Raw genomic sequence first — 14330 nt, forward strand, 5'->3', positions numbered from 1 at the left:
TGCAATCATTTGATGGCAAGTGTATTGCCGTCTAAAGGGAGATTCTCTATATTACTATTGAGGCTGGTCATAGACCAGTTGCAATAGTAATATTGCCATCACAGGCCTTGGAGCCTTCATTAGACTCCCGGCTGTCATAGGAACAGGTCAGCTCCTGCGACCTCTGCAGCAGAGCGGCTGCCATTATCCTTGCAGACCTGGATTTCCGCTGTAATAGAACAGCGGATGCCAGGGAGGGTTTTAGCCGCTGGCACAGGTGCTGGAGGCCCACAGAATCGCCACGCTCCTGCCGCTGCAGGAAACCAGCGTCGGCAGGAGCGTAACGATGCAATTCCTCTCCTCAACCCCCTTCTTATAGTCCACATTCAGACTATAAGACGCACTCTCATTTTTCTCCCAAATTTGGGGGGAAAAGTGCGTCTTATAGTCTGAAAAATACAGTATGTGTTTGGGCTATTAAGCCATGTCACTTTATTCTGTCTTCAGCTGGAAGGTCCCCAGTAACAGTATAGTTGGGGGGTGCTGTGGCCCTTCCAGCCAAAGACAGAACAAAAAGCTATAGGGGTCACATCAGTTACCCTTGCAACCAGGCCCCTAAACCAGGGAGTCTCATAGGCCCTCTCACTGGAGTAGGACATTGAGTACTTCTTTACTGGCCACAGTCCCTGCAGGGTGTGGAATAATGGCCCAGGGACTATGACTAGGTAGCTGAAGCGCCCACCCACAGTGACTAAGTACCTTCACATACAAGGTACATCAATCAGTGTGCTGCATGTGAACATACTCTTCCATCTCTAGCGGCATGAAATGCACATAGAGCGTCATCCATGTGGCAAGTCTGTATTGCAGAGCAGCATATATACAACAAGAATGCCCTTATTATATTCAATATGGTTATCAGCTGTTTCTGTATATTACATGGATTAGAAGGCTACTTACACATAATACAAGTTCACAGAGGGTTAACCATGGCAGGACTTCTGCAGATTTGATTGGTCGTCTTATAGAATGGATAGTTTTCATTCAGGTCCGCCACTTTTGTGGGAGGGACTAAGAGCCGAATCAGGCTAGAACTCTGATTGGTCGCTCCTGAGAGAGGTAGGACGCATGCATCATTCCGTGTAGAGCAGTCAGCTCATGGAGCTCGCTGATTGGCTATTTTGAGTACTGATAGTTCTCATTCAGGTCCGCCACTTAGGTGGGAAGGAAAAAGAGCCAAATTAGGCTAGATAGCTCTCCCTCTGATTGGTTAGAAGTGGGTCTGATACACCTTATGTGAATTATAACTAATTGTGTTGGAATTTATATAAACCTGATTTTCTGAACTATTTGAGATTGCATCAAGGGCTTGAGAAAGCGCTTCTACAAGCGTGAAACGGCTGTTGCCTCCACGCCTAACATGCAACTTCTCCCTTCCTGAAGATTGTTTTTAATGAAAATGCATCAATAAAGGATGATGTTTTAGAAGTATTCAACGTATTGGTGAGTGCCCTCCTTGCTCTTTTTTTCTTCATCTAAGATATTTCGGCTGCTATATTTTTGGATGTTGAGCACCACTAAACTTCAAGACATGCATATATATATATATTTTCTCGCCTGTAGACCAATATATATAAAAATGGACTACTATATTTAGAAGAATTTGCAGTGCCGTCTGACTTTTCTCTTTAAATATTCAGCTTCTGCAGATTTACCTGCTGCAAAGTACAGTACAAGTGCAATGAATGGAAATTAAGAAAATCCTATACACACACTGCAGAAGAAAAAAAAACCCCGCAGTGCAAAGTGAACACCAGCATGTCAATTGTGTTCAGCCGCAGGGCACAACCTATGGAATGCAAATGTAAAAACAGCCCGTGAAACCTGCAGCACAAACCGGACTATTTCAGCGGATTTATTTTACTGCATGATATCTACCATGGACATCCCACTGCCAACTGACAGAGTGTGTCCTTAGCCTAAGGGCAAGTTACCGCCTCCAACTCATCTCCAAATACTGGCCCTGTATATCCTGGAGTAGAAACCCGAAACAGAGGTAAGCAATGTGGATCATATGCCGACACCACGTCAAGATCAAGCAGGGAGCCATATTGCGGCAAGTTTTCAGAGCTGATTTTGAGGCAGAATCCGCTCCAAATTCCCCCATGTGAACCCAGCCTAAAGCCTTATGCGCACAACAGTGCTGTTTTTTTTTTATGTGTCTATTTTTGTCTAGATTCATGTAACAGTGAAAAATGGGCACCTGGCAGCAGTTTTAAAACCTATGAAACCCAATGGTGTGGTCACATGTTTACTTAGGTATGTGTCAAAACACAAATAGGGCAAGTCCTTTTTGTCGACAGCCAAGTAAAAAAAATAAAAAATGGGCATGCAACGATACCAATTCACTCATTGATTTTATCATCACTGTCAGTTGTGATGTGAATATGGTCTTAGGGTGAGGTTCCAAACAGAATAAAAATCTGTAGTGATCCCTACATGCAACAAAATGAAGTCACCCAAGGACTTCATCAGATGATTATTTCACATATGAGCGGGCCTGTATATAAGGTGACTTTGCATGCTGCAACTCCTTCATTGCAGACAGTGTACATGGAATGATGACTAATGTGCCGCATTATGAAATGCGTAATATGTCATGTAAAAAGGATCCTGGCAACGAAATGCTGGAGAGAACTAGAAATTCAGCCATGTCTAATCCGTCATGGAGGTGCTTCTGGTTTCTGAATCACAGACACCCTGCTGCCCCCCTTCCTGTACCTTCTATGTAAAGCAAGCGGCAGCCGTCACATCAGCACATTCAGACAATGCTCATTCACCAACTATCCCGCTCAGACAACCGTATGTCACGCCATTGTGCTCATCCTTTTATGACACCATTCTGTACGAGTCAGACCAACGGCAATGCTGAAGACATTTTATGGTGACCAGTGTTAGTATCAGCAGCATAAAAAATGACATCTGTAAACATAAGGTCCTACTTCCACCGCAGGTCACATATAAGAGCTATATGGTCAGAGGGGTGTGAAACACTGGGGAGAGCCTGGTGACTAGTGACTTCTTCATGACTTGGCATGGGAATTACTTGTTCCACTTCTAAACTTTCAGAGTCAATGAATATATAATCTAAGCAGCCATGGAAGCCACCCACGTAATTGGTGTAAGCGGGCTCCCCGCAGGCACTCTTCAGTTTCAGGGGGTGGCTGAGAGACATATTGCATCGTTCTTCCTCTCCATTAGACATCCAGTCTTCATGGCTCTCGGAGATGGTCCCATCTCTTACAAAACTGTACATACCAGTGGAAGGGGTGCTGTTAAAATCTCCACAGAATATGATAGGAATGCCAGGGTAGAGTTCATATGCCACGTGTCTGACATGAGCCAGAGCTACAGCTATTTGAAGTAACCGGATGTTGCCACCTAGAAAGATAGAAAGGGGTCAATTCCAATTTATTCAATCCAAACTATAGACGTGAGGAATTACTGAGCCTTCCACCCCAAATTCCTAGCATGAAAGTCACACATTTCAGCACAAACTAGGTTTTGCTCAAGTAATTTGTGAACTGTCCTTTTTTCTGCATATGGCGTGCCCAGGGAAACACATATGATAACCTAATTTACACAACGCAGATGTATTGCAGAAATTCCATTAACTATGCATCAGGTACATTGATTTAATTGGGCTTGTTTTGGTGCATGCCCAATTCAGTTGAAGCGGTCTTAAATTATCTGACTTGCGTGAATTTATCGTAAAACAAGCTACGCATACATAGGTCAATTTATAGTGTATCTGCAATGGTAATCTTCCCAGTGTATGTTTTGGGGGTGTACGTTGGGAAGATGGATGGATGGATAGGACAAACCACCTGGTATAGGCTCCTTATAGGGTGTCTCTGTGTAAGGCTGTTCTCCCACAACCATATCTCAGCTATGTTTATACTGGATTTACTGTCTTGAACACTATGCTGGGAGACAGACTTCTAGCTATATAGGATACTAGGAGTCTCAGCCGCTCTGCAATATATTGTACTGCACTGTAATCACTAAGGGACAGTATTTTGCAGGGACTCCTAGCGTCATAGACAACTATAATGCTATGGGTCTGTCTCCCAGCATAGTGTTCAGATAAATCTGGCACACGAGACTCTGTTGTGTGAAAGCAGCCTAAAATAGTGTAGCAGAAAAACGGTTTACTGACATATCATCAGCTTTACTAAGGACACAACACTCTTGACCCCCTTGAGATACATGTGCACCAGGATGAAAATTTTATGCTAGATTCCTTAGAAGGATGAAGCCCCACGTTGTGGAAACACAGCTTTTTTTGTTGCGGTTTTTTGAGCAAAGCCAAAAATGGCTACAAAAGGAATGGGAAATATATAGGCAGCACTTATACTTCTCCCTTCTGTTCAATCCAGCCCTGACTTTGGCTCAAAAAAACGCAACAAAAAAACAAACAAAAACTGTGTTTCCACAACATGGGACCTTAGCCTAAATGTTTATTTTGCACCTGTCACATCAGAACGACAACTCCTAGGATACTTGGGATCAGTTTCCCATTCATTCTCCTAGTGAATAGTCACAAATAAGTGAGGCGGTACTGAGAAAAGTCACATTGAGACCCAAGATGGAGAAGGCAGAGCACAGAGCCCAGCAGAACATGGTCGGCAGGAACGCTTATTCACTCACCTTTTGGGTGAAAGTAAAGATGAGTGTTGGCCACACATATTTTTCTAGAAGGTTCTGCTGTGGACTCCAGGACTGACACCTAGGAAAATGTCATAAGAAAATACTTAAGTCACATATTAAAGCGATCACTTTATGACCGACATCAATCCAACTTCAGGAACATTCATGGATCCAATCTAGAAACCAGCATTGACTTTTATGGAGATTTTCAGAGAAAACTGCAATGTAATAAGGTATTGTTCACAACCAAACAAACCCACAGGACGATCCCGGATACTTCACACGTCAGACTCTACTTGGATCAGCTGAGATTCCAACATCTATGGAAAACATCAGCGTTTCCGTAGGTATAATTGACATGCAAGTGTTTTTGACAGTCCAGCTTTTCCGCTGCAGATCCTTTTCTGCAATGTCTGGATGGGATTACCCGGGATCTCATCCACTTTACAGATAACGTAGAACGCAATGTCTTTTGCTGATCAAAACCGATGTAAAGGATATTGCAGAGTTGCTCATAGTAACCAGACTATAGCGCTTATATTTTTAGAAAAAGTGAAAGCAGCAACTCCATGGATTGCTATGGACCACTCTTCCACGTAGCCTTTGCCCATAAGCAACCAGACAGTTTGCAGCTCTATTTATGTGACAGTTTCCGCCTTCTTGGTTGCTAGGGACTAGAGATGAGCGAACAGTAAAATGTTTGAGGTTCGATATTCGTTTCGAGTAGCCCCTCAATATTCGACTACTCAAATCAAATATCGAACCCTATTATAGTCTATGGGGGGGAAAATGCTTGTTTCAGGGGTAGGCAACGTTCGATCAAATTATACTTACCAAGTCCACGAGTGAGGGTCGGGCTGGATCCTCCGGGCAGTCTTCTCCGTGCAGCGTTCCCGCAGCTTCTTCCAGCCCTGAATTCACTCTGCCAGGCATCGGGCCTGGGCAGAGCCAACTGCGCATGCCCGCACTACAAGCAGACACGCACAGTCGGCTCTGCCCAGGCCCGATGCCTGGCAGAGTGAATGAAGAGCCGGAAGACGCCGCGGGGAAGCTGCACGGAGAAGACTTCTAAAGGTAGAAGAACCAGCGTTGGCTGTATAGCATTCGGCCAATCAATGCTGGTTCTGCATCGAACTTTTCCATTCGAATAGCGAGTGGTACCCGATCGAGTATTTCAAATACTGTAGTAGTCGATCGAATACCTACTAGGTGGAATACTACTCGCTCATCTCTACTAGGGACTCCACTTCACTTAGTCTTTGCCCGTAGCAACCAGTCAGATTGCAGATTATGGAAAACGAAGGTAGCGCTGTGACTGGTAATGGGCAAATCACCGGCATCTACTTTGCACAGTAACCAGGTTCCATCTTCTCTCCTGCACAGTAATGGGAGCTGGAATGTTATTGCTTGCTATGGGTAACTGGTGACATTGGTGTGGCACTACATCTCCCAGCATGCCCTGCCATTACCTGCAGGGCGGAGGACCTCTGCAGCATCTTCTCCTTGGCGGCCTGGTAGCCGGACAGGCGCTCCAGCATCTCCCGGTGCAGCGGGTCTCCGGTCAGCGCTTCCCCCAGCAGGATGTCGTGCTGGCTGCACAGGCGGTAGCGGCTGCGGCGGTAAAAGGTGGCCAGGCCTTCGTGCTGCTTGTCCTTGAGGCGGAAGAGCCCGTCCAGGCCGAAGGCCTCCAGTGCCGGGGCCAGGCTGTCAGAGAAGACCGTGCGGTCCACCTCCTGCAGGCACAGCACGTCGGCCCGGTAGCCGCTCAGCTCCTTGCGGATGAGGCAGTGGCGGTACTCCATCTCCAGGGCGTAGGGGGCGCAGTAGGGGAAGAGCACGGTGCGGGCATGCTCGGTCTGCGCGTACACATCGGCCAGCAGGTTGTAGGACACAATCCGGATCACCGGCTCCTCGGTCAGCCGCTGGGTGTACAGGTGCCGCTCATCAAACGTACAAGCCCCGGGTCCGGCCTCCACCGGCCCGTCCACCTCCAGCTCCTGGCTCTCTCCGAACCTGTGGCCATCTCCCGGCGTGCAGCGCACCTTCAACCGCAGACCGATATCCACGACCGCCGGGGTGAAGACTCGCTCATGGCCGGCCTCCTGCCACTGCTGCTGGGTCGGGCTCTCAGGACAGTCCCCGGCTTCACTCCGGGCCTGCTGCTTGTACCAGAGGAATAGCGAGTGATCGGGATCGGAGAACTCCAGTTTGAGGCGCGGGCAGACGGGGAATCCGGCCATGACGTGCCGGGGCAGGTCCAGCTCATGGCAGATCGGGGGGTTCCTCTCTACCCGGTACACCATGTTCCCCACCAGCAACTCGGCGCCATCCTGCCAGGCCTCTGCGTTGGTCACGGCCTCAGACACGGGCTGTCCTCCATAGAAGAGCCGCACTGGAGGCCCCGGAGCCGGCGGTTCTTTGCGCTTCTTGGTCTTGGTGGCGCTGGCGGAGATCCGGGCCAGGGCCCTGCCCAGAGGTTCAGTCTGGTCCCTCTGCAGCTGCCGGTGGGAGCCGGACAGGGTGAGGGAGATGCTGAGCTTGGCCTCTGATGGGACGGCCCTCACCACCGCCTTGTCCATGCTGCCTGCCCGGCTTAAGAGGCGCACAGCCCCGCTAAGCAACCGCGAGGAGGCGCCGCTCATTGTAGCGCCCTCTGCTGGCAGCACAGTGCGGTCATCAGGACCCCTCCCTGCTGGGGTACGGCCACGTGTGTTTGGGGGGGGGGGTGAATGGATGATGTAGGAGCTTGGGTAGCCAACCTCAAAAGGAGAGCGGCAGCTTTAGAGTTAAAGGGGGGTCATCATTGCTTACAGTTGCAGCAAATATATATTGCAGGCGCTGTGTTTTGGCCAAGATGCTGCCACTGAAATGAATGGAGTGGTTCACAAGGTGCCTGATCACAGCTCCATTCAGAACATGGGTGAAAGTCCCCCCAATTACTGATCAATGGAGGTCTCAACAGTCATGCCCGACGACCTACAAGCTATCCCTTTATCCTATAGATTGGGCATAACTGGTCATATGGGAATTCCCTTTAGATTGTTATATACATTCATGGTGTGTGCTAATGGGGCGTCAGAACCCCTTCCTTTTATCACACCCTTAGATGCTACGTCCGTTATTTCCTGCGGCATCTGATGCTAAGATCACACTAGAGTCGACTCTGTTGTTCTGGTCCATCAGAGAAACATCAGATAGGCACACCACTAAAATACTAGTTACATATACACCCCTCTGACTATAATGGAGTCCGTCAGTGTACAAAAAAAATTATGCATGCAGGACTTTTTTTGCCTGCCCATTTTAAGCGGACATTGCAAAGGGGTCTCTGGCAGAAATGTGAATTAGCCTCAACCCTGATGGCTTAAAATCTATTTCTTATCCCAGGTTAAATATCAGAAACCCCTCACAACCCAATATAATCACATTGGTCCATAGGTCACCACTTGCATCCATCGTACAAGAGATTCGGTGCTTCGCTGATGGGAATCCAACAGAATATGGATTGTATTGTGCTAAATAAATCAATAGAAAAATAAAATAAATGATTTCCCTTTTCTATTTGTTTTATTTGTCACGTTCCAGAAAGGTTGTCTGAAGATATAAATGTATTATCAATTCCATAGGATTGGTGCGGGATCCGACTTTGCTGGTACTGCTGTGTTTTTCACAGGCTCCACGTTGCAGAAGCGCAGCTTTTTTGTTTCAGAATGGGAAATATATAGGCAGCGCTTATACTTCTACCTTCTGCTCAACCCGCTCCTGGCTTTGGCTTAAAAAAAAACAAAGCAAAATTTGCAACAAAAAAGCTACATTTCCATAATGTGGGTCCTCAGCCTTAGGGTAAGTTCACACAGAGTTTTTAGGTCAGAGTTTTGGCATTGTCAAAACCGGGTTGGAAAACGCGTGATACGTTTCCTGAGGCGTTTTTTGCTATTTGAAGCATTTCCTGAAGTGTTTCTCGAGGCGTTTTTCGAGGAGTATCCGGATCCATTTCCTCTAGGGATGTGGTCATGAATTATATTTAAAAAAAACACCTGGCGTTTCCTGATCAGGTTTTTGCCAAAAAACCGCAAGCAGGAAAAACCGGCTCACATTGACTTGCATTGAAGCCGTGAGTCATAAAACGTTCACGGCTTCAAAAAGAATGGACATCTCGCTTCTTTTTTGCCACTAGTGGAAAAAAACGCTAGCGGAAAAGACTCGGAAGCGTTTTGTATACTTTGAATGGTGAGGCGTTTTTTGGTTTAGGATTTGGAGGCGGATTTCTGCCAAAACTCTGACCAAAAAACTCAGTGTGAACTTAGGCTAAGGCTCTGCATATCAGGCCGCAGCTAAAAGCAATGCAGGAAAAACAGCGTCGGAAACCGTTTTTCCCACAGTGCTTTTCACTGAACATCCACACAGTTTTGTTCTGCAGACTTTCCGTCTCCTTTATACCTATACAGAAAACACCAGCGTTTCCGTAGGTTTAATTGACATGCTGGGGTTCTCAAAAATGCAACATTTTTGGAATTTGCAGGATGTCCTGTTGCGTATTATTTTCTTCAATGTGTGGACGGGTTTAGCCAGAATTCCAGTCACTTTGCAGACACTGAAACGCCATGGTGACGTTTCCCCTGCCTTAGACTAACACTTCACTGCAGCTTTTTTTGTTGCAGATTTTGCTGCGGTTTTTTGAGCTACAGCCAGGAGTAGATTGAACAAAAGGTAGAAGTATAAGAACCTCCTATATATATATCCTACTAGCTGGTACCCGCGACTTCATCTGCGGTGATTGTAGAAGTGGGTATATACAGGCGCGGGTAAGGTTTTCGTACTGTGTATAAGGTATGGGATAGGAAATGTAACTGTGTATCTTGTTGTTGCTGTAATTCAGAGAATACGTGAGACTTTTGTGTTGAAGTTAATTTGTATTTGAGCTGCTATACCGTGTTGGTATAATCTGTACATAGTGTCTTTGGGACAGAGGGATTTGAAGTTAACCCCTTCCCGCCGATGGCATTTTTTGATTTGCGTTTTTGGTTTTTGACTCCCCTCCTTCTAAACCCCATAACTTTTTTATTTCTCCGCTCCCAGAGCCATATGAGGTCTTAATTTTTGCGGGACAAATTTTTCTTCATGATGCCACCATTATTTATTCTATATAATGTACTGGGAAGCAGGGAAAAAATTCAGAATGGGGTGGATTTGAAGAAAAAATGCATTTGTGCAACTTTCTTACGGGCTTTGGTTTTACGGCGTTCACTGTGTAGCCACAATGACATGTTCCCTGTATTCTGTGTTTCGGTACGGTTCCGGGGATACCAAATTTATATGGTTTTATTTACATTTTGACCCCTTAAAAAAAAATCCAAAACTGTTAAAAATTTTTGCTTTGAAAAGTCGCCATATTCCGACAGTCGTAACTTTTTTTTTTTTTTTTAAATGTAGATTGTGAGCCCTACATAGAGCTCACAATGTACATTTTTTCCCTATCAGTATGTCTTTTTGGAATATGGGATGGAAATCCATGCAAACATGGGGAGAACATACAAACTCCTTGCAGATGGTTTTCTGCCCTTGGCGGGATTTGAACACCAGGACTCCAGTGCTGCAGTGCTAACCACTGAGCCACCGTGTGGCCCCTGACAGTCGTAACTTTTTTATACGTGCGTGTACGGGGATGTATAGGGCGTCTTTTTTTTTTTGCGTGACCGGGTGTACTTTGTAGTTCTACCATTTTCAGGAAATGTTATTGCTTTGATCACTTTTTATTCAAATTTTTATCAGAATCAAAACAGTGAAAAAACGTCGGTTTGGCACTTTTGACCATTTTTCCCGCTACAGTGTTCACCGAACAGGAAAAATATTTGTATAGCTTTGTAGAGCGGGCGATTTCGGACGCGGGGATACCTAACATGTATGTGTTTCACAGTTTTTAACTACTTTTATATGTGTTCTAGGGAAAGGGGGGAGAGTTGAATTTTTAATCCTTTTTATTTTTTTTTTATATTTTTTTTTACTTTTTTTTTAAACTTTTTTTTGCATTTATTAGACCGCCTAGGGGTATTGACATGGGTGGGCGGTGTCGCGGATTGTCAGAGCGGTGGGGGTCGGCAAACATGGCTGCTCCGGAGCGTTAAAGAGAACCTCCTGGAGTATTGTTAAGGTGAGGGGCAAAGTGGTAAAGTATATGTATATGTGATTGTGTGGGGTTAGGGGCGAGGCTGTAGAGGGCAATATGAATTTTGTGGCTTGCTATGGTCCAAAGTGTGTGAGATTGCAGAGATAGTGATGTGAGTTTGGGGTTTGTGAGGGTCCTGGGAAAAACGTATATGCGCTATTGTGACGAAAAGTAGCCTATTGTTTAATCGGGTGTATTAACTATGTTTGTGGAAAATTTGAGCCAAATCGGTGGAGCGGTTTTTCCGTGATTGAGGAACAAACATCCGAACATGCAAACATCCAAACACACAAACCCACAAACTCACAAACTTTCACATTTATAATATTAATAGGATTGTAGCCACTCCTGACAAAATAAAAGGCTGAGGCCACTAGTTGTGGAAACACAGTGTTTTATGGTTGTGGAAATATAGCAGAAAAAAAAATGCCGCTTTCTACAGACCCAGCAAAGTGAATAATAATATACAGAACATAATGCTGCAGAACTCAGTAGTAGCAGCATGTTAATTTTACCTGCAGAAATGTTGCATTTTTACCAATGGTTTATATGTGTTGAGGCAGGTAAGGTTATGTTCACACAGCGAAAAATGGATTCCGCGTGTGAACATACCTCGTGGCTAGCCGCGATGGAATACCGATGCAGTGCACCAGCATCCTGTCACTCAATTCGGTTCCGGATTAGGCCCGAATGAATGGGCCTAATCGGGAGGAAGTCTCACGCCATGGCCAAATCAGCCGCAGAATCCGCAGCAAGATAGGGCATCTTGCTTCTATATTCTGCTACTTGATACCAGAAAAAAGAAGTGAGTGGCTCCCATTGAAGTCAATGGGAGCCGTTTTGGCACAAGGATTTTGAGGCGGATTCCACGTCAAAATCCGCTGCCAAAAAACTCAGTGTGAACTAAGCCTAGAAGTTATGTCATGTTTAGCTGAGTTTGCTCAGTTTATGGCCTTAGCTTTAAGGGTATATTCACACATTGCAGTTGGAAATTGCATCTAAAAAAAACTGCATGCAGTTTTAGCCTGGTTTTACAATTCAGCTATTGGACAGGAGAAATGTAAAATAAAATAGTTTTTATCCTGTGAATGAAAGGTAACCAATAACCGTGCGGTAACACTGTGTACGTACGTAATGCAGTTCTCAGATACGGTTCTCAGACGTGCCATTACGTGAATAGACTTTATGGTTAGCCGTGGTGGCTTCTGTGTGTCCGAACACCAGACGGCCATTCACACAATTGTGATTTAATATCAGACTGCTAATAATATATTGTTTATTGCTTGTTTGGTTGCCATCACGGTTTTGCCGCCATGTTTGGACTTACTCGAAATATAACACCATGAGAACCTGATACATAGAAATGTTATAACCTGAGATTAAACAATTCCTATATTATTGTCTATCTATAAGGCGATGTAAGTGTCTGTAGGTAGGTAAGTATACACTGACTGCCCCCTGTATATACTGAAGTAACCCCATATCCCAGTAATGCCTGTATACCTTCTAAGCGTGCACTGACCACTTCTGTCCACTAGGTGTCATCAGTGTAGTGAAATAGACTGTGCACTAGAGCCCCGCCCTAATCTCACTAAATAGGAAGCGCCCCTTACCAACACCACGCCCCCCGCTTCCATGACAACGGATTGTTTAATGGCAGAGTCTTCACCTGAGGAGACAAGTACTGTATAGGGGGAGAGGAGCCGACCCGGAGGTGAGCGCCCTGCCTGCTGTATAGAGTATAACCCCGGCCTGCTGTATAGAGTATAACCCCGGCCTGTGGAGAGCTCCATATAGCACACATGTACTATAGTAAGACGTACTGTATAGGGGGAGAGGAGCCGACCCGGAGGTGAGCGCCCTGCCTGCTGTATAGAGTATAACCCTGGCCTGTGGAGAGGTGGTGAGCGCCCTGCCTGCTGTATAGAGTATAACCCTGGCCTGTGGAGAGGTGGTGAGCGCCCTGCCTGCTGTATAGAGTATAACCCTGGCCTGTGGAGAGCTCCATATAGCACACATGTACATATTGTAGTTCTATATACAGTGATATGTAACATATAGAAGCATGTATTACCGTATATACATCTTATATTCTGTGTACTTATTTTGTGGACCACCATGTATAGGCAGCCCAGAAAAGTGGCCACTGGCGTAGAATGTATATTTGTGTCCTTTCCTTCTCTGGTTCATCGGCCTCCTGCTGCTGTGGAACTACAACTCCCAGCATGCTCTCGGGTCTTGCTGTAGGTAGAGTGCCGCAGGTTACAGTCCATTGGTCTACTTTGTCGCCCACACGTGATGTGTATATGTCCCATCCTAGACAGATGGGTCACCTGTAACAGGTCAGAGGTCATGGCCTCCGTAGATTCATTCGTGTGTGGGGTGTGTGTGTGTGTGGGGGGGGGGGGGGGTGTCGTGAAGGCTACATGTCTGTCCATCCCCACAAATTGCTGAAATAGGGCTGCCGGCGATGCTAGAAAGGTGTCAGAGCACACAAAGAGCATCCATACTTACTGCATATGGGGCTGTGTAGTCGTAGACTGTTCCGGGCGCCCCTGTAGACCCCTGTCCATCACCCAGTGCACCTACAATGGCAGAGCCGTACCATGGAGCAATGGAAGATGGTGTCCTGCTCTGAGGAATCAGGTTTTCTTTTACACCATGCATGTGGATGGCTGGGTGCATGTGCATCACTTACCAAGGGGAATAGCAGGGTGCACTATGGGAAGAATACAAGCTACGGCAGTGTCATGTCCTGGCATCCTAAACCTTGTACAGACTAGCTGCACCCCTTCGGGGTAATGGGCTTCCTTTTGGCAGTGGTCTCTTTCAGCCTTAGTTCACATCTACACTGGAGACTTTGTCGCAGTGTCTTGAGTTCAGTTATAAAATGATGGCCACCCAACGGAGCCTACTATAGTCAATGGGGTCTATGGGGATCCAGTGTGTAACTGCTATATCAGTGGACCGCCTATCTGTTGACCAGAGCAATGGATAGGCCGGCACTTAGAGCGAATCTAGCGTAATTCTGGAAAAGTTGTTCACGGTGGTTTGAGGAACATGACAAAAACGTTCAAGGTGGTGACTCCAAATTTCCCAGATCTCAATCTGATTGAGCATCTTGAGGGTTGTGATGGATCCATGGAGGCTTTACCTTTAAATCATAGTATTTTTTGACGGTATTTTTGATTATTTTGTAACATTTAGAAAGAGAAAACAATAAATAAATTTTTTCACTATTTCTGAAGTCCTATAGAGAAACCTACAATATTACAATGTACAAATTGTCTCATCCCAGAGGTCATAATTGAGTTTTTGAGGGACCTTTTAACATTCCTTGGTGGTCAGCCGCATCATGGTGCTCACTTAGTGTTGTCTTACAGTATTTTCATTCTCTGTTAGGCCATATGCACACAACTGTAGTTGTCTTTGGAACCATGGAAAACAAGACCAATGGCACCCGGATAGGGCTATA

General features: G+C 45.8%; 1 protein-coding gene across 1 annotated transcript; it reads right to left on the reverse strand.

The window, feature by feature from the left end:
- Positions 1-2834: 2834 nt before the first annotated feature.
- PDE12 (phosphodiesterase 12) lies at positions 2835-7335 on the reverse strand. Its single transcript, XM_075287745.1, has 3 exons — positions 6159-7335; positions 4690-4768; positions 2835-3420 (listed from the first exon to the last, which is right to left on the reverse strand). Exons 1-3 carry the CDS (start codon positions 7329-7331, stop codon positions 2978-2980), a joined length of 1695 nt encoding a protein of 564 aa, XP_075143846.1. The 5' UTR covers positions 7332-7335; the 3' UTR covers positions 2835-2977.
- Positions 7336-14330: the final 6995 nt, after the last annotated feature.

Source organism: Leptodactylus fuscus, chromosome 9 (genome assembly GCF_031893055.1).
Source record: "Leptodactylus fuscus isolate aLepFus1 chromosome 9, aLepFus1.hap2, whole genome shotgun sequence".
In the NCBI taxonomy this organism is placed as follows: Eukaryota; Metazoa; Chordata; class Amphibia; order Anura; family Leptodactylidae; genus Leptodactylus; species Leptodactylus fuscus.

Coding starts and splice junctions, on each gene's coding strand:
- PDE12 (XM_075287745.1), bottom strand. CDS start 7,331: ATGAGCGGCGCCTCCTCGCGGTTGCTTAGCGGGGCTGTGCGCCTCTTA. Junction 4,769..6,158: donor AGAGGTCCTCCGCCCTGCAG/GTAATGGCAGGG, acceptor ACATTTTCCTAG/GTGTCAGTCCTGGAGTCCAC. Junction 3,421..4,689: donor TCTTTACTTTCACCCAAAAG/GTGAGTGAATAA, acceptor CTATCTTTCTAG/GTGGCAACATCCGGTTACTT.